The sequence below is a fragment of the Oryctolagus cuniculus genome, chromosome 17 (genome assembly GCF_051225735.1).
Source record: "Oryctolagus cuniculus isolate XC-2025 breed Fujian yellow rabbit chromosome 17, ASM5122573v1, whole genome shotgun sequence".
In the NCBI taxonomy this organism is placed as follows: Eukaryota; Metazoa; Chordata; class Mammalia; order Lagomorpha; family Leporidae; genus Oryctolagus; species Oryctolagus cuniculus.
This window is the reverse complement of record NC_142883.1, coordinates 55,906,436-55,931,550: the sequence shown is the minus strand read 5'-3', so window position 1 is coordinate 55,931,550 and position 25,115 is coordinate 55,906,436. Positions and strand designations below refer to the sequence as shown.

The 25,115-nt window shown below is 45.9% G+C and overlaps 1 protein-coding gene across 5 annotated transcripts in view; it reads right to left on the bottom strand.

The window, feature by feature from the left end:
- DNAH9 (dynein axonemal heavy chain 9) overlaps nucleotides 1-25,115 on the bottom strand; it is a 371,124-nt gene that overhangs the window by 144,171 nt on the left and 201,838 nt on the right. For all 5 annotated transcript variants that reach the window (XR_016223981.1, XM_070061398.2, XM_089317689.1 and 2 more), the window contains 4 exons: nucleotides 16,513-16,674; nucleotides 11,885-12,081; nucleotides 3,993-4,155; nucleotides 1,897-2,020 (listed from right to left, as the gene is read on the bottom strand). Coding sequence is in view for 4 of the 5 variants with exons in the window: in XM_070061398.2 (XP_069917499.2) it covers nucleotides 1,897-2,020; nucleotides 3,993-4,155; nucleotides 11,885-12,081; nucleotides 16,513-16,674 (646 nt within the window). In the remaining variant the exon portion in view is untranslated. The remainder of the gene's footprint in view (nucleotides 1-1,896; nucleotides 2,021-3,992; nucleotides 4,156-11,884; nucleotides 12,082-16,512; nucleotides 16,675-25,115) is intronic.

Genomic DNA, 25,115 nt, shown 5'->3' with positions numbered 1-25,115 from the left:
TCAATTTAAAAAAAGAAATGAGACTGAGGGACCAGTGTAATGGTAAGAACCAAGATAGAAAGAACCTGGGACACAGGTCCTTATGGGAACAGACTGAAATTTTCTCAGAGAACCTGCTGGTGCCTGGTCTGGACCTTGAACCAGCGGCTGTTCCTAGAGGTAACAGGAACATAGCATGGGGTGCAGTGCCACAAAACAGGAAGCAGACAATGACCAGTGAGGTTCCCAGGGATTGGCAGGATCCATCCTGAAATGTATCACTTGTCACATGGGGTGGATCCTCAAGGGCACTTGTGATATGGTCCCTGCACTTCACGGACAAGAGTGTTCACTCAGAGCCAGTGGGTGGACAATGGGCACGTGAGCTTCTGAAGGGCAGGAAACCTGGAGGCAGGGACATCTGTGCGTTGTCTTGTTTCCTTAACCCCAGAGGAAGGGGTGGTTTTGAAGATGTTGCCTTTGGGTGAAGAGCCAGGAAAGCATATCCCTGTTTAATTGGTATAAACACCCACACATTTATGTAAATACATAATTCAAGGACTTTATTCTCTTTTAAAATTTTTAACCTTGTTGAAAGATTTATTTTACTTATTTGAAAAGGCAGAGTAACAGAGGGAGAGAGAGAGAGAGATGGCTACAACAGCCAGGGCTGGACCAAGTGGAGGCCAGGAGCCTGGACCTCCATTTGGGTCTCCCATGTAGGTAGTAGGGGCCCAAGTACTTGCAGCATCTTCTGATACTTTCCAAGGTACATTAGCAGGGACCTCGATTGGAAGTGGAGCAGCTGAGACTCCAAGCAGTGCTCAAATGTTTCAGGCAGTAGCTTAACCTGCTCTGACACAACACTGGCCCACTTTTTAAAAATTTATTGTTTTTAAAATTTATTTATGTTAAGGGCAGAGAGGGAGAAAGAGACACACAAATACACACACAGAGTTTATTTCCTTATTTTGGAGATGTATGTGTGTACATATATACATATATATGTATAGTTTTCTGAGTGGTTAGGGCCATGAATTCCTACGTAAATAAGAACAACAGCGCTGTGGTATAGCTGGTCAAGCTGCTGCCTGCAGTGCCAGCATCCCATGTGGCTGGTCCACTTCCAATCCAGCTCTCTGCTGTGGCCTGGGAAAGCAGTTCCCAAGTCCTTGGGCCCCTGCACCCATGTGGGAGACCTGGAAGAAGTTTCAGGCTCCTGGTGTCAGGTCAGCCAAGCTCAGGCCATTGTGGCCATTTGGGGAGTGAATGAGCAGATGGAAGACCTTGCTCTCTGTAACTCTGCCTTTCAAATAAATTTTAAAGAAAAAAAACAACAAAGATTGAACTCTCGACTAAAATTCTTATCTTACACAAACAGTGTCACAGAGCACGTGACTTCCATCAAGATACATAGAGACCAAGGAATACTTTGTGGAGAGAAGCTACATCTGGTCATGCTTCCACTTTGTTTCCATAAGGCTCTGAATCCTTGTTTCGTTCAATTGTGACCAGATGTTGGCCTGTTCCATAAGTGTCGCATGTGCATGTTCTCCCTGTTTGAATATTCCTGCCAATGCCTAAGCCACCTGAGGCACTACATGCAGCTCAGTTTCCCTGTGCCTGGGTTATGGGCAGGGGCAGCACCTTCTCTCTGGGCTCAGCAGATCACAAGGCCCTGAACCTGCTCTTCCCCCGAGAATCAGATCTAGTCCCACGAAGGGAGCCCCTAGATTCTTGTCTGTTTTACAAGGGAAGAGCCAGGTCAGCTGGCCCAGCACCAGCCCCCTCAGTGTGTCCGTTTCCTCCCTCATGTCTATGACCTCATGCTTGTGGCCTGGGACCAAGTGTCTGCCTTTGAGTGATTTGTTCCACAGGAGATTGATTAGCGATATTCAAGTGCGGAGAGTCCCTTACCAGATGCCAAGAGGTCATTGATGAGCACAAGGAAGCGCTCATCGGCCACCTGGGCGTCAGTCATGAGAAACACTGTGCTCTGGTTCTTCACCCCTGCTTTCAGGCACAGGCTGGCCAGGTCCACCTGTGGGAACAATCCAAGCCAGAAATCTGAGAACAAGGCCTCCCCTCTCTCAAGAGAGAGATCCCCAACCTGCTCTTTAGGAAAGGAACCGTTTTCTTATTTGCTTTGGTGAGAAATAAAGCAAGACAGCACTGGGGGTGCAGGGAGGAGTGCTGTTGTGCCCACAGGCAGGAACATACGCCTGTTCCTAGGCCTCAGTGCCAGCACAGGGGGCAATCAACAGCGCGTTGATGACCTTTCACTCGTGCAGCCACAGTGGCTCCTGCACCAGCCTCTGGAGCTCTGGATTTGTGCCAAGAAGTTGTAGTTTTCCAAAGGACAAAGGAGTCCCCTGTTCCTCTGTTCCTTCTAGCATCAGACAAGCGAATGCACTGCTCTGGAAGGTAAGTGACCACTCTTGGCCTGGACAGAGGAGTCATGGGCTTGGGGCTACCAGCACAGGGGACAAATCCATCTTATGGTAGCAATGTCTTTGTGTTCTCTTGACCAACTCTAATCAAACGCTATTGTTGAAAGTCACATTTTGGGGAACACACACACACACACACACATACCTTACAGGTATGCACACATATATACGTGATCACTGGTAGGTTATTATATCCATTCAAAACTGCAGGTGGGTGAAGTTTTGGGCTGGAATGACAAACCCTGTATCTATCCAGCTTAGTCAATTTTGCTTCTTCTGCTGTATACCCCAGCAGTCAGCCCCATGCCTTGTTTTCTCTCTCTCTCACCACTCAGAGCTCATTCCTTAACAGCCTCAGATGGCAGAGCCTGCTTAGTTCCACATGACCCCTCCCCTTCAAAGAAAATAAACTTCCATTCAGATCAGTGTTTCTCACCTCATGCACGAGAGGAATGATCTAAGACAGTGTTTCTCAGTTCTCATTAGAATCATTTGGGGAGCCACTGAGAACCCCTGAGGCCCAAGCCATTCCCCAGAGCAGTTAAATCGCAGCATCCAGGGTTGGGATGCAGGTGTCAGCATTACTCGAAAATCCCCAGTGATTCCAGTACACAGATAAAGTCTTAGTATAGAACCACTGTCTTGTATCATTCTGTAAACGTATAACCATGCATACACTATCTTGTCTTTTCTGGGAGCGTTCAAGAAAGATGTAATGTGAACCTGACGTGTGACCTTGGATTCAGCCAATGTCATGCGAGGCTGAGCTGCAGTTTCACAGCAGAAATGAGCATGTGCCTCTCCCATCATCGGCTCAGAGATTAGGAGAGCAGGTGGGCAGGTCTGGCTCAGTGCTGGCTGGAGCTCTGTCAGGGGCAGCAAGAAGCACATCCTGACCAAGATTACTCCATGGCTTTGTACTGTGACTCAGTTGTGGCCACGGATAGAAGGGAGGGGGTTGGACAAGCTGACCTTTGAAGCTTGTATAGAATCCCTTTCCTCACTTTCCTGTGCATGTATCATGGCTCCTAGTGCCTGCTCTCTGAAACCAGATGTCACTGAAGGTCCCAGCTACCAGTGGTTAACAAACCCATTTCTGAAAACATGAATTTCTTAGGAATCTAGTTCACTTAGCAACTAGTGAACTGTGTGTTAAATGTGTTACATGGTAGATATTTGAAAAATTTGTGGAAAAAATGGACTTAAAAGATAAGCTTATTTTGGTACAATTTTTTTTAACCTGTGCATGTTTTTAAATTTTTTATTTTTTTGTAACACATGTTTTCTGCCATCTTTTTGAAGAACCTTTTAAATATGTGCTTCTGGCATGGTTAAGAGTTGGGGCCCCACAGACACAACGAGGGCAGCTGAGCTCTTGTAAAGGCAACCTTGGAAAGGCTCCTGTTCTTGGGCTGAATAAAAAAAAAAGCCACTTGCAACATCAGCCCAAAAGGGAGTAAAGGGGAGGTTCTCGGCAGGGGAATCGTAGAACTAGTGACCGGGGTTTGGGAGTGGAGGGACAGGAGCCAGGTCTGTACCCCGATGGCTGCCCAACCCACTTACTTTGAAGTCGAGGATCTGGTAGCCCTTGCGCAGAGTGATCTGGAAAACCTCCATGGAGCTGATGAATGCTGCCAGCCTTGTGAGGCTCTGCTTGCCGCTCCCACCCACGCCAACCAGCAGCGCGTTTCCCCTCGGAGACTCCAGGATGCGACTGATGTGACAGCTGCAGACGAGGGAGCAGAGGGACGTTGCTGTGATGGGCCTTGCTGCTGTGGGAAGCCTGGGTGGTGTCTGAGTGTGAACAGGAGCCTCCCTTGGAGGCACGTCCTGGGCTGAGCTCTGGGAGGCTGTGATTAGATGAGCCCTAGCCTGGCCTCACCGTCTTGGACTGCAGTTGACACTGCTTCGCCTGAAGCTGCAGTTCCCGTGGGTGGCCCAGGGAGAGAGAGATGGGGTGAGAAGGCAGCAGGCCGGTGGGCAGGATCTAAGTGCCTATGTGACAGCATAGGGGGCGGAACCCAGAATCGCCCTCTTTCTTCTTCCCAAACTTGACTCTGCCCCCACCTCCCCACTTCACCATGCACTTGGTTTAGAAGAGGAAAGTATAAGATTTACACCTAAAACAATGTGGGGGGAGGCTAGAGGATGAATCAGATACAGAACAAGTACAGAAGCTCAGCAGGATAAGGACAGGGCGCCCCAACTTCATTCTCTCTTCCTCCCTTAATCCTTCCAGGACATCCACGCCTCTGTAATGAATATTCGTGGATTTTTATTGTCACCCGCATCCTAGTCCTAGGCCTCTGGGCTCTTCCTGCCACTGCCTTATGCTTCTCAGCACTCAGTGAGCAGACTTCCTCCCTGGCCCTGGGGAATACCCCAGGCCTCCTGCTGGGCTTAGACCAGGACTTCCAGAGGAAATCCCACCTCCATAGAACCTGTTCAAGGCCTTTCCCTCCAGGATGCCCTGAAAACCTTTTCTTCAACTCCCCTCAGGTGCTACATTATTTATGAAAACAACCCCTATCCCTTTTTTCTTTTCTCCTTTTAAGATAACGCCTCACTCAGGAATACACACCGTCCCTGACTGGTGCTAGTTTGGTTGACGATCTTTCAACTTTACAAGGGTGCAAAAGAGATATACACTCATTAAAATCCAAACTCCCAGCCTTGGACCTTGATTTTCTCTCCAGGCCAGTGACGTGTGGTAGACTCCTTTCTCTTCAGGCTGGGCAACAGAGACAGCTGACACTCTACCATGTGCTGCGCTGTGATGCCTATTAGGTGAGCTGGATTCATTTTGGACTTAAAATATTTTCAGCTTATGGGTTTCTCAGGACTGAAGCCCATCATCAAAGAGCAGCTATAAATACTATTGACATTATATGTCCTTCTGGATGTTTTCTAGTGTCTGTATGCTTATAAATATATATACATATATACATCTATGATACCTGAAGGTTCGTGTTTTCTACCCTATGCATTTTAAATTTTATTTATTTAAGAGACAGAGAGATACCTCCAATCTACTGGTTCATTCCCCAGATGCCCAGAATGGCCTGCAATGGCCATGATTGGTTTGGGGCCAAAGCCAGTAAGTAGCCAGGGACTCAACCCAGGTTTCCCACATGGATGACAGGAACCCAAGTGCTTGAGCCATCACTACTGGCTCCCAGGTTTTGCATTGGCAGGAAACTGGAGCCAGGAGTCAGGAGTCAGAAGCAGGAATCAAACTTAAGTACTATGATGTGGGTCATGGGTGTCTTAGCTGCTAGGCTGAGGACCTACTCCCCATCCTTTATATTTTAAAAACTGGGTTTACCTTGACTATTGAGGACAATGTTTTGAAACCATTTTTTTTTCCTTTTAGCAGTGTATTGTGATTGCTTCCCTATGCCATTAAATAATCTGTTAAACCATGCTTTTGATGGTGGGACAATATTGTGTAGAACATCAATATGCAAGAATTGAGCAAGTTGCTTGTGTTCTATGGTCTATACTATTGGAAATCTGAGTTATTTCCAGTATTTTCCAGTTCTAAATAATGTGAGTTTTTTTTTTAAGTTTATATTTCTGTTTCCTCATGGTAAATTCTTAGAGATGAAATTGCTGAGTCAAACAGTAAGATGATGTTATGGCTTTTGATGTGTACTGAAAAGCTATTCACTCAAGATGGAAGTGTCAATTTGTGCTGTTCTTAGAAAGAACTGAACAAAGGTGAGTCTCTTACATTAGAGGGTGAAGATAGATTAGATTATGTCTGTTGAATGTGTTAAGTCAATAGAATCAGGGACCCATAACACAGTATTTAAGCCATCATAGAGAAATGGAAACAGAGGAAGAGATGATGGGTGTTGGTAGTCTTGGAACCAAGAGTATGAGAATCAGAAATTCTGCAAAGTTCAGCCAAACAGAGCACAGGTTACATTAGAGACTTAATTGCATAGATTATAACCCTGGGTCCCTGTCTTGTGTTAATGAGATCATCATCAGAAATGCCATATTCAAATTAAATAATGATGGAGACACTTAAGGTATAACCCCAATTTAGAAGAAGGGCTGGGGACGTGGTAGGTAATTTTGTTGGGTGGAGTTTGACATGCTAACAATATGTAAGTGCAGTGAGCTTAGAGGACAAGGTTCATGTTGAGCTTTTGTGGTTTGCATTTTCTTACTACAAGTTTCTGGCACATACTCATTGCTTCACCTCTCCTATGGGATGTACTTGTGCTTGGAAAAGAACCCCGAGCAGGTGTGAGTCTGCAAGTCTCAGCAGCAACATATCACAGGGCTGGCTCCCAACCTTTGTTGACACTGGGTCTTATATTTTTTAACCTTTGCTAATTTAATGACTGGAAATATTATGGCTTAATTTTTTGATTTCTAAGGAATTGGACATTTTTCATGCTTAGTAATTTTATATTTTGTGGATTTTCTGTTTGTGTACATATGTATGTCCTCTTTATGTCTGTTTTGATTTACTTTCCAGTTAATCACTTTTGCCTTTTAGTTTTCTTTTACATAAATTTTTAGGACTTAAAATTGTATCCCAGGGCTGGCGCCGCGGCTCACTAGGCTAATCCTCCACCTTGCGGCGCCGGCATACCGGGTTCTAGTCCCGGTCGGGGCGCCGGATTCTGTCCCGGTTGCCCCTCTTTCAGGCCAGCTCTCTGCTGTGGCCCGGGAGTGCAGTGGAGGATGGCCCAAGTGCTTGGGCCCTGCACCCCATGGAAGACCAGGAGAAGCACCTGGCTCCTGCCTTCGGATCAGCGTGGTGCGCCAGCCGCAGCGCACCGGCCGCGGCGGCCATTGGAGGGTGAACCAACGGCAAAAGGAAGACCTTTCTGTCTCTCTCTCTCACTATCCACTCTGCCTGTAAAAAAAAAAATTGTATCCCAGTAATTTTTGTGTAGTTTAAATTTTTTAACCTAAATATTCCAGAGTTGATCTACATTTAGATTTTTTGTGTGTGTGATTTTACTTTTACACTTTGATTTAATTGTGATTCATACACTATTTTTGTTGTTAAAGATTTGTATTTGAAAAGCAGAGTTACATAGAGAGAGGGAGAGAGAAGACAGAGATCTTCCATACTCTGATTCACTCCCCAAATGGCTGCAGTGGCTGGGTCTGGACCAAGGCTGAAGCCAGAATACTGGACCTCCATCCAGGTTTCCCATGTGTGTGTCAGGGGCTCAAGCACTTAGGCCATCTTCTATTGCTTTCTTAGGCTCACCAGCAGAGAGTTGGATTAGAAATGAGCAGCTGGGACTTGAACCGACTCTCATGGGATGATGGCATTGCAGGTGGCAGTGGTTTAACCTGCAGTGTCACAATACCTCAAGATACTCTGTCTTGTGTCAGATAGATTTACATATCCCTTGCTCTGTGTTAAGCCATCATTTCTGGATTCCTGAAGAATCCATGTAGGTAGCCGGCGCCGCGGCTCACTAGGCTAATCCTCCGCCTTGCGGCGCCAGCACACCGGGTTCTAGTCCCGGTCGGGGCACCGGATTCTGTCCCGGTTGCCCCTCTTCCAGGCCAGCTCTCTGCTGTGGCCCGGGAGTGCAGTGGAGGATGGCCCAAGTGCTTGGGCCCTGCACCCCATGGGAGACCAGGAGAAGTACCTGGCTCCTGCCATCGGATCAGCGCGGTGCGCCAGCTGCAGCGTGCCGGCCACGGTGGCCATTGGAGGGCAAACCAACGGCAAAAGGAAGACCTTTCTCTGTCTCTCTCTCACTGTCCACTCTACCTGTCAAAAAAAAAAAAAAAAAAAAAAAAGAATGCATGTAGGTCTAGTCCCCTGAAGTAATCCAATAAAGTTTTGTTACATTGAAATAAAACTAGCCATGCCTTATGTTCAGCCTCCCCGGGGGTATGCGCACAAGCATTCATTATGCAAGGTGCAAGGGATCTTTTGCTCTGTGTCTATGTTAGATGGTTCCTGATGGAAGGAGAAACTATTGTGCTAGAATATCCAGGGCCACTCTTGTGATTAGTGGAAGAAAGAGAAAGGTGAGCTTAGAGATGGTGCTGGATTGCCACTGGTTTTTCTGGGCTGCCCAACACCCTAGCCTCTTCTGGAAGACCTGAACTCAGTTTAGTATGGCCCATGTTATTCAATATCTAATGGGAAATGCATTGTTAGTGATGAAGTTTCCAAAGAAGAGTGGTTAAGTCTGCAATCGTCAGCATTAGATTCCAGCTGGGGATTCATTAACAACCTCTGACGAGGGCACAGGACTCTGCATTTAAATTACAACATTTAGAAAGAAGATCAATATTCTAAAGGGCTCCTGGGCCAGAAAACCAAGGCGGGCTAAGTTAAGCCCATTACTGAATTTCTAGGAGATTAAAAACAAAAGCTGAGGATGCAGCATAGCACAGCTGGAGGAAGCTGGTGTATTGATGACTACACACACACACACACACACACACACCCTTGGAGGACTGATAAGATACTTGGACAAAAGACGTAGATCTGAAGCTCCTGTTTTGCTAAGGACTGCTGAGTGATTCTAAGAGGAATAAAAATGAGGCAGAAACATATATGGGAGAGTGAAAAGACAAAAAAGCCGAGGGAAAGATGTATGGAAATTATGCCAAAGGAAGGGGTGGGAAGGGGGAAGATGCAGTTTAAGGCTTTGAAAAGAAAGCAGAACAAGAATAAGAAGTCAGGAGAAAATTGACAATGGTGATCTTAAGGAAAGTGATTGTGCAAAGAAGACCCTGCTATCTGTTGACTGCTTATTCAGCACAAAGTGCTTTACCTCAATAGTGGTGACCCTGCAACACAGAGGTACCCTCTTACTAGTCTCATTTTTCCAGGAAAGGAAGCTGAGGCTTGGGAAGTTAAGCGTTCTTCCCAAAGCACCTCAGCCAATGGGTGACAGGACCAGGATTTTTTTTTTTTTTGACAGGCAGAGTTAGACAGTGAGAGAGAGAGAGAGAGAAAGGTCTTCCTTCCATTGGTTCACCCCGCAAATGGCCACTACGGCTGGCGCTGCGCCGATCCGAAGCCAGGAGCCAGGTGCTTCCTCCTGGCCTCCCATGCGGGTGCAGGGCCCAAGCACTTGGGCCATCCTCCACTGCACTCCCTGGCCACAGCAGAGAGCTGGACTGGAAGAGGAGCAACCGGGACAGAATCCGGCACCCTAACTGGGACTAGAACCTGGGGTGCCGGCGCCACAGGCGGAGGATTAGCCTAGTGAGCCGTGGCACCGGCAGAACCAGGATTGGAACTTGGATCTGTTTCTGTCTACAGATGTGAGCCCTAAGCACTACACAGCCGTGTGTTGTTGGGTCCAACATCAAAATAGCTGAAGGGAAGAAAGGCAAAGCTGGGAAAAGACATAAGAAACAAAAGAAAAGAAAATGTTAAGGACTCCAGTGCTGAGAATAACACAGCTAGATGAAGTCAGAATGAGCATTTGCTTCCTCAGACCACACACACACACCCCTTCCATCTTGCCCTGTCCCTCTTGCACCTTGAACTTCAGAAGGTGGGCCCCAAAGCCTCCATGTCCCAGGTACTGTGTGCAGCAATGAGAGGCTGTGAGATCTTAGTTCGTCTGCTTCTCCCTGTACTGTTTTGCATTCTTTTTTTTTTTTTTTTTCTGGTTAAGATGGGGATGCTTCTATTCTGTCTGTCCAGTAGAGGCAGCAGAGAGGAGTCCCTGAGCCCCAGGGAGGGGAAGAAAGGGCAGTACAAGGTTAAAGGAAGAGGGAGGATATTTTAACGCAGGTATGCAGAAATTGGACATCCAGATACACTTCATTTTTTTTCCCAGTTTTTTGCCACTCTGAAAAGCAGTACAGGCTTCTCTTTGGAACTCATCTTTGGAGCTTGATGAGCCTCAGGAGAAAAGCCAGTCTTCACAGTCAGCCATTATTTCCCCTAAAAACAGTATTAGTCAGTTTGATCACCTATGTTGGAAGCCACACTGACTGAAGTCGGCTGATGACAGGAACGAGGAGAGAGACTGAGCATGAAAGTCGATTGCTTGTGCTTCAAAAGAACCGGGTTTGTTAAGGATGAAAGGAGAGATGACTTAAATGGGCCACTGGGGTGGGCTGGTGGGAAAGGGGAGACTTAACCCCCTCGGCCTTGGGAGACACGGGATGGCGAAGAAAGAACAGCTTTCCCCGGCTCAGGGATCCATCAGGGTTCCATTAGAAATCAGCAAGGAGGCCAAGGCTCAGAGGAGTTGAAGGCAGAACAGAGTTTTCTGGTGAAGACCAGGAGTGCCAGGGGTCAAGGTCGGAGGATGTGGAGGATTGGGAGGGCTGGTGAATGGGACTCCGACTGGGGACTGTGAGGAGAAGTCTGGGGATAGCATTAAGTGGGAATGCAGATGAGCTGGGAGACTTGGTGAGGGCTCTCAGTGACTCGCTGAATAGCAATGATACTCAAAAGGACATTTGACTTTTGAAATATGAGGAGGCTTCAAAGATAAATGGAAAACGGACTTAAAAGATGGGTTTATTTGGGTGCAAAATTTTTTTATATTCATGGATTATTTTTTAATATTTGTATGAAAGACAAAGTGATATATAGAGAGAGGTACAGGGAGAAAAAGAGAGAGAAATCTTCCATCCATGGGTTCACTAACTAAACGGCTGAAATAGCCAGGGCTGTTCCAGGCCAAAGCTAGAATCTGGGAACTCCATCTGGGTCTCCAACATGGGTGCAGGGGCCAAAATACTGGGGTTATCTATCCTCTGCTGCCTTCCCAGGCGCATTAGCAGGGAGATGGATGGGAAGTGGTACAGCTGGGACTCAAATCGGCCAGTGCTTGGATGCAGAATGCCGGCATTGCAGGCGGCAGTTTAATTCACTGCACCACAATACATTCCCCATTTTTTTTCCCATAGTACACATTTTCCATGATCCTATCAGATGTGTGTACTTGAACAAAAATGCTATATTTCATTAAAAGAAAATTTAGCCTTTGTCCCTGTGCAAAGGTAGCAATTAGGCATTTTATACCAAGGGTGCTCTGAACATATTTTATTTTTAAAAAGGATTACATTTGTGAGTTTTACATATATTGGAAAGTTTTTTAAATTGTATTTATTTTGTAATGTTTACCAATGATTTATTTGCAAGCTGTTTTACCTAAATAAATGGAGCTTCTTACCAAAAAAAAAAAAATTAATCTTTGGACCAGCATTGGGATAAGGATAGGAGTCCTGAGCTGTTTTGGTGTCTCTTTTATGATCTCAACTCTTTTAGCGTCACTGTGGTCACACATAGGGATAGTGAATGGTAGACATGGAAACAATTCAAGTTCTGCCTGGGTTCAGCACTTTGCTGCCCCCATAAGGCCAGTGGAAGAAGCTGCAGCTGTTTTCCTGGCCTTAGGGAAGGGTGTGCAAAGAGCCAAAGGAGACTCCCCTGCCACTGGGAAGGGGAAGCAACTGAGCAAAGGTAAGAAGAGCAGCACACTTACACGTGGTGCACGGCATCCTCAAAGAGAACCAGGTCCATCACCGTGTTGACTTCGTTGTGGTTCTCCAAGGCTTCCACCAGGGTCTGGGTCAGAAGTTCCCAGGATTGGACAGGCATGTATTTGGGCTCACCGACTCCACTTGCAAAGTGGCAATACACGTTCAGGCTTTGGGTCTGCTCCAAGACCTCTTCAGTATCCTGAGGATGAGATGTAAGAAAAGGGATCCTCCTTATTGATCCCCAATTTGGTTCTACAGAGTGGAGACACCTGGTTTTTGTTTTTCTGTGCACATCCCTGAAAAATGCAGTGTCAGTGCTACTTCCAACACTTCCTCCCTCTTGAGAAGCCCTTGTATGTGGGTATTTAGCACTCATTTACCAGCTCCGTGAAGTCATGGGTGATGTTGGCTATTCCTTGTTGGGTGAGGCTAGGAAATGGAAGATAGCAGGTGGCCTCTGCTTCCTGGATCGGAAGAGGAGGTGTGGACACACAGATGGGTTTCTTTAAGAAGGGGCTCTTTCACCAGAGTTGCATGAAGACACCATCCTCAGAGGCCTTACTACGTCCATGCCAACTTGTCCTGCACCATAACAAAGCATCCTTTCCTTTCTCACGTGCAAATGCACACTCTAGGTTGCCAGTGCTGGCTTTGTGGATTTGTCCTGAGGGACAGAATGTGCTGCTGGGGGCTGGCGCCTCGGCTCACTAGGCTAATCCTCTGCCTTGCGGCGCCGCCACACTGGGTTCTAGTCCCGGTCAGGGCGCCGGATTCTTTCCCGGTTGCCCCTCTTCCAGGCCAGCTCTCTGCTGTGGCCAGGGAGTGCAGTGGAGGATGGCCCAAGTGCTTGGGCCCTGCACCCCATGGGAGACCAGGAGAAGCACCTGGCTCCTGCCTTCAGATCAGCGCAGTGCGCCGGCCGTGGCAGCCATTGGAGGGTGAACCAACGGCAAAAGGAAGACCTTTCTCTCTGTCTCTCTCTCACACTGTCCACTCTGCCTGTCAAAAAAATAAATAAATAAAAAATAAAAATAAAAGAATGTGCTGCTGGCCATCCTTAGGTGCCTGACTTACTTATGGGGACTTCCTAGCGTCCCGAAAGCTTTCACAGTAGAATCCCTTATTGATAAAGCTTTCCTAAGGATATGGACTTACTGTGTGTCAAATCTCACCCACAGGAGAAATCTGAGTTACTGTGTTAAATAAATGTCAAACATGAATTAACTTAAAAGACATGGAGTCTCTGTCTCTTCACTGCAATGTATTCTTGAATTTATATTGAAGAGGGAACTAATTTTTAAATTCATGTGGGAGGAGTCATAAGGAACGACTCACCTGTCAAAACCCAAAAACCTGGGACTTAAGGTAGGAAGAAAAGTACTAGAGAAGGTAAGTCCAAAAAGGGAACAGGATTTCTGAGACACAGGAAGGAAGTCATGTCAGTATAAACAGCTATCCCTGTCTGCTATTCATTGCTCCTCAAGTTCAGATTGAAAGACCTACCTGGGAAAGAGGTAACCACCATGCCCTTCACCAGCAGAAGGACTGCCCAGGGCCAAAGTCACTGTAGTGGGAGTGGGGGAGGATTTAGTCTTGTAAGACCATGAGAGGGAGTTCATGAAACCTAATTAGGAGATAATATGGATGCTATAGAGAAACCAGGACTGCTGCTTGGGTAAAAGAAGAAAGGACTGGAAAGAGCCCTCAAAAATCAAGGAGTTATTATATTTTGTACATGGTTTCATGGCCAAAGAAAGCAAACCTTTCTGGTTTTGTCAGACAGTAACAAAAAATGCACATGCATTTGGATAAGGTGTCAATGCAATGTAGGAGGGCTCTTCTGGTTAGCTTAGGAAAGCATTTCAGGAAGGAATGTGGGAATACATTTACCCACTTTGAGAATGCGCTGACATACTTGGAACCAGTTCCGATGGCAGTCAATTTACACTGACAATCCAGCAGAGGAGGAACAAAAGTATAGTTTTGAAAAGGTTGACAAAGACTCTTTGATCAACAAAACAAGTCTCCGATTTTATGATCAGAGCCATGCTGGGTAGAAGGGAGAAAGAAGATCAACTGACACAGTGAATCAAAGATTCTTTAATAGTGACGTTATTTCACACAGGACCGTGGAGCAGAGCAGTTGAAACCCTGAGCGGTGGATACAGGATTGTATTGCTTGTTTCGTGGAAATTTGGCAACCTTTTCTTGATACCAGTGTGAAGACTGCATGCAGACAAAGTCACTTCAGGCTAGCATTTGGGGAAAGATGATGGCAGGATTAATGATACTGGATCTACCAGTGGAAAGAACAGGTCTTCAAAGAGGGAGGTGCCTTTCTCTGAAGGGAGGAGAGAACCTCCACTTTGACTATGACCTTGTCTAAACAAGATAAGAGTCGGAGAACTCAAGGGGCTTCCATAGCCTTGGAAACTCATGACTGGTGCATAGGGAGATTACTGATGCCATAAACAGGAGTGTCAATTTGTAAAGTCAACAACAGGAGTCACTGTGCACTTACTCCTCATGTAAGATCTCTGTCCTTAATGTGCTGTACACTGAGGCTTAATGCTATAACGAGTACTCAAACAGTATATTTCACTTTGTGTTTCTATGGGGGTGCAAACTGTTGAAATCTTTACTTAATGTACACTAAACTGATCTTCTGTTAAAAAAAAAAAAAAAAAAAAAAAAAAAAAAAAAAAACTATCAATTCCCAACTTGACTCTCACTGGGATTAAACATGACAATAGGTCTGATCTGATTTCATCATCATTTAAAAAAAAATCATCTATTATTTTTCACTTTATGTTTCTGTGTGGGAACAAACTGTTGAAATCCTTACTTAAGGTATAATAAGCTGATTTTCTGTATACTAAGATAATCGAAAATGAATCTTGATGTGAATGGAAGGGGAGAGGGAGTGGGAAAGGGGAGGGTGGTGGGTGGGAGGGACGGTATGGGGGGGAAAGCCATTGTAACCCATGAGACGTACTTTGGAAATTTATATTCATTAAATAAAAGATAAAAAAAAAAAAAGACACATATTAGGGACAAAGTGAGCATTCAAAAAAAAAAAAAAAATGATACTGGATCTATAATCAAAAGGACGTGGCCTTCATAGAAAGACCCACATAACAGGCTTTATTTCAGAGTCTGAGAGTCTACCTTAAGGTGCTAGCTCAGGTCACCTGATGAAGTAGCCAAGCCTCACTGGAAGAGCTAACAATGAATATGTAAATTAGCCAGCACTACAGTGCTAAGAGAGGGGCGGTTAAGGAGTCAGAGTTCTCACATCAGGCCCCATAGAAGTGATGGGAGAAGAACTTAGAAAGTTTGACCTAGTAAAAAGCAGGTTGAAATACACTGCTTAAAATGCTGTCAAAACATTCCAAAAGGCTGTGTAGGCTCTACAGGAGTTAGGATCTTATGAAGAATAGATATGGAAATAAACCAAACCTAGTGAGTATAGGAAAAACACTGTAAACTTTACAAGACTTGAATATTTCTAAGTATAAGAGAAGACAAACATGCAGTAAATGTGGAACATACAGAGCTCTGATGAATAGAAGAAACAGTGTTAAATGCAGGATAATTTTGACATTAAGAAATATAATATGATCTCAGGTTGTGCTAACACTATCAGTGTGTCCCAAGGCATATTTTGTGGACCATTCATTATATGAATTATTAATAGCTTTTATGAAAAATGAGTTTTAGGGTCTAATACATTTAAGACACGGTGTATAAAATAGGGTTATTCTTGATTCTGGGCTTTAATATGCTAAATGCACTGTGAATTTCCAAGAGACAGATAAAATATATAGCACTTTCTCCACTCATTTCATTACAGACAGCTTCTGTCCAAGGAGTAACTTGTAGTACAACGTTTAGCAGGATACATTTTGGGGAACATGGTAGCGAAATGCAGTATATAAAATATGCGAGGGGTGATCCTGCTTTTGGTAAGACCCAGCTGGGTCCTGTGATGAAAGTCAGGTATCACAATTTCAGGGGTGGAGGGAAGAATGGACGGGAAAATAATCAAGACGATATGAAAGTTCTCCGGATTTGAAGCTAACCTATGTTAGACATGGATAGAAAGATTACGACTATTTGGCCAACGGAATAAAAGATTCAGGAAAGATGAAATAAATGGCCTGACAACGTCTGAAAGTTTGTCAAATAGACTGAAGATTAGTGTTAAACTACTATTAGAAAAAAAAGCTCTGTTTTTTAAATTTCTCCAAATTTCAAAATTGCTCTGAATTTCAAGTCATTAGCAATTCCAAAATGGCAGCTGTGGAAAAGATGAGATTGTGTAACCACAAGGATGCTGGACCTCATCTGGAATGACCAGTCTGGGAGATGCTACTGAAGTCACTTTGTACCACACTGACAGTAGGTCAGATGATCTCTATGCACCTTTTCAACACAGAGTTTCTGTGATGAGTTTGTGTCTATTCTTGGCCCAACATTTTTCACCTGGAAAAAATAATGATAGAACTTCTTCCCTTATCTAATCTCTGACTTTCCCCAATTAATGGCCTAGATGTTATTATTTGGGTGGCCATTTGCACAGTTATCATTATATTTCAGATGTAAAAGAAATCTTCAGGGCAATACTTACATCAAAAATTTTCTTAAGTGCTTCTGTCTGGATTTTATCATAAAGATCCAAGTCCTTTTCTTCCACCATCTTATCCCGATAAACCCGATTGGATTCATGCAGATAGAGCTTTACTAGGTCATGTGTGGATTTTACACATTCCACTGAGGAGAAAAGAATGCCCTTCAAGGAGAACATATAGAAAAATAACATTAATAACAATTCATGCGGCCAGAGTTGTGATGCATGGTCGAGCTGCTGCTTGCAATACTGACATTCCGTACTGGAGCAACTGAGTCCTGGCTGCTGCATTTCAGATCCAGCTCAAAGCTGAAGCATCTGGGAAAGCAGCAGAAGATGGCCCGAGTACCTGGGCCATGGTCACCCATGTGGAGACCCAGACGGAGTTCCAGGCTCTTGAATTTGTTGCAGGCATCTGGAAAGTGAACCAGTCCAAGAAAGATCTCTCTCTCTCTCTCTCTCTCTCTCCTCTCTCTCCTTGTTCCCTCCTCCCCAAAACTCTGACTTTCAAATAAATAAATCTTTTAAAAATTCAGAAATACAATAGCTAGGAGAACGTCATGAAATCTTTTTATCCAGCCCTGGGTGATGGGTTGGGAGAAGCTCCCTGGAGTATATAGAGCACTTCTGAATGGGAGCTTGTGTGGAAAGATCCAGGTGTTGGAGGCAGACATAACTGACCTCCAATACTGTCACTTTTACAATAGCAGTTGTGTGATTTTGGGCAGTGCACGTGACAGCTCACTTTTCAAACAGGACGAATAATGCTGACGTCTTAAAGGTCTTGAAATAATTCAGATTAACACACCTAAGGAAATTAGTATTGCCCATCTCACATACTCGATACATTGAAATTCTTATTTTGTTCTCATCATAAAACTACAACCACTATAATTTATTGAAGCCAGTATTGTGAAAGGCACTGGCCAAGAAACTTACCAAAGAATGCTTTGAACTTTGTGATGATCCTATGAAGCAATTTTTATGACATACATTTTATGTAGTTTAGGGATTAGGATTGGGATTGAGGAGGAGAGAAAAGTTGCTCAATATCATACATTAAGTTGCTTTACTTCAAAATCACAAAATTTTGAAACTGGGTTTTCCTGACTTTAGTGCTTGAAATTTTAGCCACTATATTTTGGATCCTCACAGGGAGGGAGAGGTGGCTTTTCTGTTATATGTCAATTCCAAACTGCCATTTTGAAAACAATGGAGGGGCTGGCACTGTGGCGTAGCAGGTTAAGCTGCTGACTATGGCATGAGCATCTCATACAGGCACCAGTTCGAGTTCTAGCTGCTCTTCTTCTGATCCAGCTCCCTGCTAATGTGCCTGAGAAACAGTGGAAGACAGTGCAAGTGGCTGGGCCCCTGCACCTACATGGGAGACCCAGATAAAGCTTCTGGCTCCTGGCTTCAGCCTGGCCCAGCCCAGGTCAGTGAAGCCATCTGGGAAAGTGAACCAGTGGATGGAAGATCTCTCTCTCTGTCTCTCCTCTCTCTCTCTGTAACTTTGCCTTTCAAAAGAAGAAATCTTTAAAAAAAAAAAACATGATGGAGGTAGCAAATGGCTGTGTAAATTCAGAACTATGACAAAGAGCTGGAATGCATATAGCTAATCTTTTCAGGTCAATAATCCATTTACTCTTATCTGGTTGCATCCCCTTCCTGTATGCCACAGAGATGGTTCCAAATATTTACCATTTTCTTAAAATGCTTCCATCATTTCCCTCTGTTGCTATTAGCCAATGTCCTAACCTTCTTTTTCATTGAAAATTCCAGCAAGTCCTCTAACTTCAAACTCATTTATTTTGTGTTTGTTCTTATTGCTTCCTTTCTTGTCTTAGAAGAAAAGAGATCATTCAACAATTCTTCATTATTCATTAATACCAGCAAAATACTACACACATATTTCAAAATCTTTGCACCAAAACAAAGTTCTCCTTTAATTCATTTTTTTGTGTGAACTTTTTGAAGTTCTCTGATATGAGTAAGAAATTTGAAGACAAGATGAAGTTTTAGCAATGAACGGGAAGCAAAAAATGAATCAAATGGAACTTATTGAACTAAAATGACCCTAATTCACAGTAGTAAAATTAATAACAGAAAGGCTAAAACATAACAGATACAGTGAAAGAGAGAATTAGTGGATAGGAAGAGAAATCAGCATGAAACATACAGTTTGAATCAAAGCCAAAAAAACTAAAAGTAAAGAAAAGAGCGTAAAGGACATACGAGACATAGTGGGGTGGTCTCACATACATTGGAAGGAGGTGGAGCAAAAGAAATATTTGAGTGATAGTATCTTTAACTTTTTCAAAAATGTTTATTTATTTATTTATTTGAAAGGCAGAGCTATATAGAGGCAGAGAGAGAGGTCTTCATCCATTGGTTCACACCCCAGATGGCCACAATGACCTGGAGCTGCGCTGATCTAAAGCCATGAACAGGAGTTTTTTCCTGGTTTGCACGCGGGTGCAGGGGCCCAAGACCCAAGGACTTGGGCCATCTTCTTTTTTTTTTTTTTTTTTATTTTTTGACAGGCAGAGTGGACAGTGAGAGAGAGAGAGAGAGAGAGAGAGAGATAAAGGTCTTCCTTTTGCCATTGGTTCACCCTCCAATGGCAGCCGCAGCCAGCACGCTACGGCCGGCGCACCACGCTGATCCGATGGCAGGAGCCAAGTACTTCTCCTGGTCTCCCATGGGGTGCAGGGCCCAAGGACTTGGGCCATCCTCCACTGCACTCCCTGGCCACAGCAGAGAGCTGGCCTGGAAGAGGGGCAACCAGGACAGAATCTGGCGCCCCGACCGGGACTAGAACCCAGTGTGCCGGCGCCGCAAGGTGGAGGATTAGCCTAGTGAGCCGCGGCGCCGGCTGTGGGCCGGCTGTGGGCCATCTTCTACTGCTTTCCCAGGCCAGAGCAGAGAGCTGGATCAGAAGTGGAGCAGCCGGGACTCAAACCGGTGCCCATATGAGATGCCAGCACTGCAGGCGGCAGCTTTACCCGCTATGCCATAGCGCCAGCCACTGTAACTTCTTTAACATTGAAAAAAGACATCAGGGGTTGGCGCTGTGCCACAGTGGGTTACCATCCTGGCCTGAAGCGCCGGCATCCCATATGGATGCGGGTTCTAGTCCCAGCTGCTCCTCTTCCAATCCAGCTCTCTGCTATCACCTGGGATAGCAATGGAGTATGGCCCAAGTGCTTGGGCCCCTGCACCTGCGTGGGAGACCCGGAAGAAGCTCCTGGCTTCAGGTTGGTGCAGCTCTGGCTGTTGGGGCCAATTGGGGAGTGAACCAACGGAAGGAAGACCTCTCTCTCGCTGCTTCTCCTCTCTCTGTGTAACTCTGACTTTCAAACAAACAAACCTTTAAGAAAAAAAAAAAAAGAAATAAACCTCTTTCCTTTATAAGTAACTTGTTTCAAATATTAGTGATAAAAAAGCTAATAATATACATAACACTGATGGAGCAATGTTCCCTATATATCCTATTTATATAAAGTTCTACAACAGGTCAAAGTCATTCATAGCACTGGAAGTGCAGACAGTATTTAGCCCTGGCAGGAGTAGGAAAGACTGGACGGGAGGAAGTGAGAGAGGAGTGTCTGAGATGCTGGGAAGGTTCTATTCCTTTATTGCAGCTGTGGTTAGATAGCTGCAGTTACTCTGAAATAATTAACCAAACTCCGCTTTCTGACTGTGAGCTTTTCTCCTGTTTGTTATGTTTTAACAAATGTTCATTAAGAGAGAAAAGGACTCCCACTAGGTTCTTTTGATTCCAGGAAAACACAGGTTTATTTTGGTGAAGAACCTTTTTTTTTGAAATCTACGGATAGTTTTTTCATAATATGCATCTCTCTGTGAGCTTTTTCGAGAACTTGTTGTGTGTCTCAGCCTCTTTCTCCTTGCTGTCTCTCCTAGGATGCTGAGGTATGTTCCATGGGGAGGGGAGGGGAAAGCGCCAGGCAGGGATTCTGACTTCTAGGAGTTTGTGTGTGACAGTGAGGCCAACTCAGAGTTGACGTTTCTAAACCCTGTCATGGCTGGATGGCCAGGCAGACTGACAATTAAGGGCTGCGTGCATGTGAGCATGTCAAGTGCAAACTCTGCACCATTTCAGTGACGTGCAGCCCCGAGATGGGAACCGTTAATGATTTCCGCTACTCAGACTGCTATCAGGTTCTCTTCTGATTTGGACACAGTGAGGGAAGTGAAGAGAGGGTCTCTGCACTACAGAGCCTTGGATCGAGCTGGATGAAGGAAAGCAAGAGTGCTGTCTAAGCAGTGCCTCTCTCCTGCTGGGCATCCAACCAGCCACTTAACCTCTTCCATCAGGGCTTCAACTCAGCAGTCAGGGAGGGAGGGAGCAGAGGGAGACAGTGGCCAAGCTCTGAGTTTGAAACTTCTCTCTGGAGGAGGAGGGTGAGGGGCTGTGTGGGTAAAGGAAGGCAGCTGCTCCAGAGGGGGATGTACCTTCCCACGCTTGTGGCAGGTGACTGACAGCTGGCAGGTGCAGGAGCCAGGCAGGGATACAGAGCCCAGGGGGTTGCCACTCAGGCTGCTTAGGCCAGGGTGAGGGGCTGGGGGACAGCATGAGGCTTAGCCTCCATTCCAATGTCTCTGCTCTCTGCTTCCTCCTTGACACGGCATCGATTGTCAGTGAAAACACCGTTGGACTAGGATAGCCTCCTGCTAGGAAGCCTGTTGTGGCCCCAGAGTCACCTATGCAGTAGGAATGAGCACTCTAGTGGTGGCTGTCAGGGCCGCAGATGGGCATGGTCATCACGCTCAAGGTATCGGATCCGTCTGTAGCAGATTAGTCTTCTCTAAATTGAGAATCGTCAGTATTTTACCTTCTCTCCACTGTTGTGAGGGTTAAATTTGTTGATAGATGTAAAGGCTTAGAACTGAGTTCTGAAAGTGTTCTCAGTTAGAACAGACTAAGGTCGAAGCTTCCTAGGTCCCACTCCGGTCATGAATGATCTCCCCAGTTGCACCTCTCACCAGATCCCCTCTACCCCTGTCTGTCCCCACCAGGAAGCACTCATGCCACAACACCATTTTTGCTTTCCTACCTGCTTGACCATTTGTGCTGTCAACTACTCCCTAGTAAGTTTTCTTAGCCGCTGTTGAATTGAGACAATAATGTCTGTCCCAAAGGGTTATTGTGAGGATTAGATGGCAGGTTGTGCAGGCAACAAGGCGACTGTCCAGGCAGAAGCTAAGGCTGGGTTGTCTGATAGAAGGAACGTCACTGACCCCACTGCCCTTTAGTTCTGCTTCTTATGAGCAACCCAAGTTTGCTCAAATGGCCTTTAATTTCGCCTTTCCCACTTGGAAAATGTGGGTGTTAGCACTCCCACTCCTGGGGTGGCGGAGAAAACAGAGAGAGGGATGGGTAAACAATTCTCCTTTCAATTAAAGCTCAACAAATGGGTCGGGTCAAGCTGTGCCACTCCCAGGCCTGAGAGATGTAGAGCTGAGGGCCTTGCGGGCCTACTGCTGTGGGTGTGTTGCTGCCTGAACATTACTTGCTTATTTTCCTCACTGGAAGTTTGGATGAAGAGGATGATTTGGGGTGCTGAAAAGGAGCCTTGACCAGGAACCTGAACACTTGCGTTTCAGATCCCTCACTGGGGACAGCTGTGCGCTCTTCCGCAAATCAACACGGTCCCTGGTTCCATAGTTTTAAAATGAGTTCGTGTTTGGGGGCTACCTCTGAGACAGGAGTGCTATCCCAGGCCAGCCTCCTTGAGTGCTCAAACTTTTCCAGGCTCCCAGACTTAGTGGCTCCACCTTCTGGTTAAGGCTTTCTGGTGCACAGCTCTTGGATCTGGGAACCATTGTTAGGATGCTGTTCCTTGGAGTCTTGGCTGGAACGTGGGGCTCAGGTGTCGCTCCCCCTCTTCGCGGAGGAACGACACAGGACCCTGCGCTGTTCTTTTGTCTGCTCGGCCCTTCCCGGGTTTGCTGCTGGTCCTTCCCAGGTTGGCTGGCAACCCCTCCACCTCCGTGGAGGGGTGGTTCCCCCTGCCACTTTCCCCACTTCCGCGGAGGAGCGGCACACCGCCAGCCGTCTCTTTCGGGGGCTGCTCAGATGTTATCCAGATGTTCCCCTTAGATGTTCCTGGTGCATGTTGTCTCTCTCCTCCTTTATAGTCCTCTTCCACCAATCCCAACTCTGCTACCCACATGCCGAGTACGCTGCTCTCCTCCAATCAGGAGCAGGATCAGCTCCTGCAGGTTATTGGTCGAACTGGAGGCAGCTGTGTAGAAGTTGTTTACTCCTCTCCCAGCGCCATATTGTGGGAGAGCAGATGCATAGAATAAGTCTTAATTCCAGTAACTTAGTCTAGTCCGAGTTGCTCCCCACATCAGGGTTTGGAGCTTTGAGTCCTACCCGCACAGCCAGTGCCCTGGACAACTTCCAAGTACCTGTGCTCAATGCTGAGGGTCACGTCACTTCACTTTGACACTTCCCTGTGCCGACGGCCTCTGCTCGGTGTAAAAGGCATTCTTCCCTCCATAACAGCTCATTGCTGTTGTGGGGAGGGGTCTCTCTGGAAAGGAGCTCCTGCAGACTTTTCTGCAGGCTGGGAGAGTTGTGGTCTCTACTACATGAGGATGCTGCACCCGTCCTGGGGAGGTGACGGCCTGGGTTTGCTGGGCTGTCTTCTGAGGTTCTGATGGGGCAAGCAGCGGTGGGCAGAGACAAGCACTTACCACTCTGATGTCAGAGGGATCTGAAATGGTTTGGGACTGCACATGGACCTGGAGTTTTTAGGACTGGGGTCATCCCAGGGGCTGGCAGCTAGCCTATTAGGAGTATCAAGATGTGAGATGCAGGAAGCAATGCTTTCTTGCATGCTTTGGGGGAACTTTCTTTGACATCTCAAGAACAATGGATAGGATCTAGAGAAGGTTTTCTTCCTCCCTTGCTTCCTTCCTTCCTTACTCTCTCTGTCCTTCCTTCTTTCTTTCTTTTTTTTTTTCTCTTTTAAAATTTATGTGTTTGTTTGAAAGGCAGAATTACTTGAAAGAGAGCGGGGAGAGACAGAATGATCTTTCGTTGCTGGTTCTCTCCCCAAATGGCTGTAATGGCCAAGGCTGGGTCGGGCTGAAGTCAGAAGCCTGGAACTCCATCTAGGTCTCCCATGTGGGCAGTAGGGGCTCAAGCATGTGGGCCATCTTCCTCTGCTTTCCCAGGCATATTAGCATGGAGTGGGATCAGAAGTGGAACAGCTGAGACCCGAACCAGTGCCCATATGGGGTGCCGGCTTTGCAGGAGGCAGCTTAACCTGCAGCACCCCAACACCAGCCTCCTTTGTGTCAGTTTCTCGCCCAGGAAACTGACATCATCATACAGATAGTCTCTGCCTTATTGTGGTTCAACTTAGCAGTTTTTCCACTTGTGATGGTGGGAAAACATACCCATACAACGATTCTGTTTGCTATTTTCAATACACAAGATACTCAATATTCTATTATAAAGTAGGCCCTCTATTAGATGATTTTTCTCAAGTGTAGGCTAACGTAAGTGTTCCAAAGCATGTTTAAGTTGGACTAGGCTAAGCTGTGATACTTGGTGGCTTAGATATAGTCAATGTGTTTTCTTTTTTTTTTTTTATTATTTTTTTTTTTTATTTTTTTGACAGGCAGAGTGGACAGTGAGAGAGAGAGACAGAGAGAAAGGTCTTCCTTTGCCGTTGGTTCACCCTCCAATGGCCGCCGCGGCCAGCGCGCTGCGGCCGGCGCACCGCGCTGATCCGATGGCAGGAGCCAGGAGCCAGGTGCTTTTCCTGGTCTCCCATGGGGTGCAGGGCCCAAGCACCTGGGCCATCCTCCACTGCACTCCCTGGCCACAGCAGAGGGCTGGCCTGGAAGAGGGGCAACCGGGACAGAATCCGGCGCCCCGACCGGGACTAGAACCCGGTGTGCCGGCGCCGCTAGGCGGAGGATTAGCCTAGTGAGCCGCGGCGCCGGCCCAGTCAATGTGTTTTCAATTTGGAGATTTTTTTTTATTTAAAGACTTATTTATTTATTTGAAAGGCAGAGCAACAGAGGTAAAGAGAGAAGGAGAGACAGGTACCTTTCATCCACTGGTTCATTCCCCAAGTGGCTACAATGGCCAGCACTGGTCCAGGCTGAAGCCAGGAGCTTGGAACTCAATCTGGGTCTCCTATATCAGTGACAGGGACACAAGTACTTGAACCATCCTCTGCTGCTTTCCCAAGTGCATTAGCAGAAAGCTGTATTGGAAGCAGAGCAACCAGGACTCGAACCAGCATTCTGATATGGAATATCAGTATTGGAAGTGGTGGTTTATCCCCTTGTGCCAAAACACTAGTCCCCAATATCTGTAGATATTTTCAATTTACAATGAACTTACTTGAAGGTAACTCCTCTATACTTGTGGAATATCTGTATAACAGTGTCTCCAGCATACTGAACCTTCTTCAGCCCAAAAGAACTGACTCAGAAGTGTATTCCACTTACTGAAAAATAATTTGATTTACAAACAAGATTCTGTTTTGCTGAGGTCTCTCCTCCTGGATCCCATGGCAGTCTGCTTATGTTCACAACTTGATATGAACTGTGCC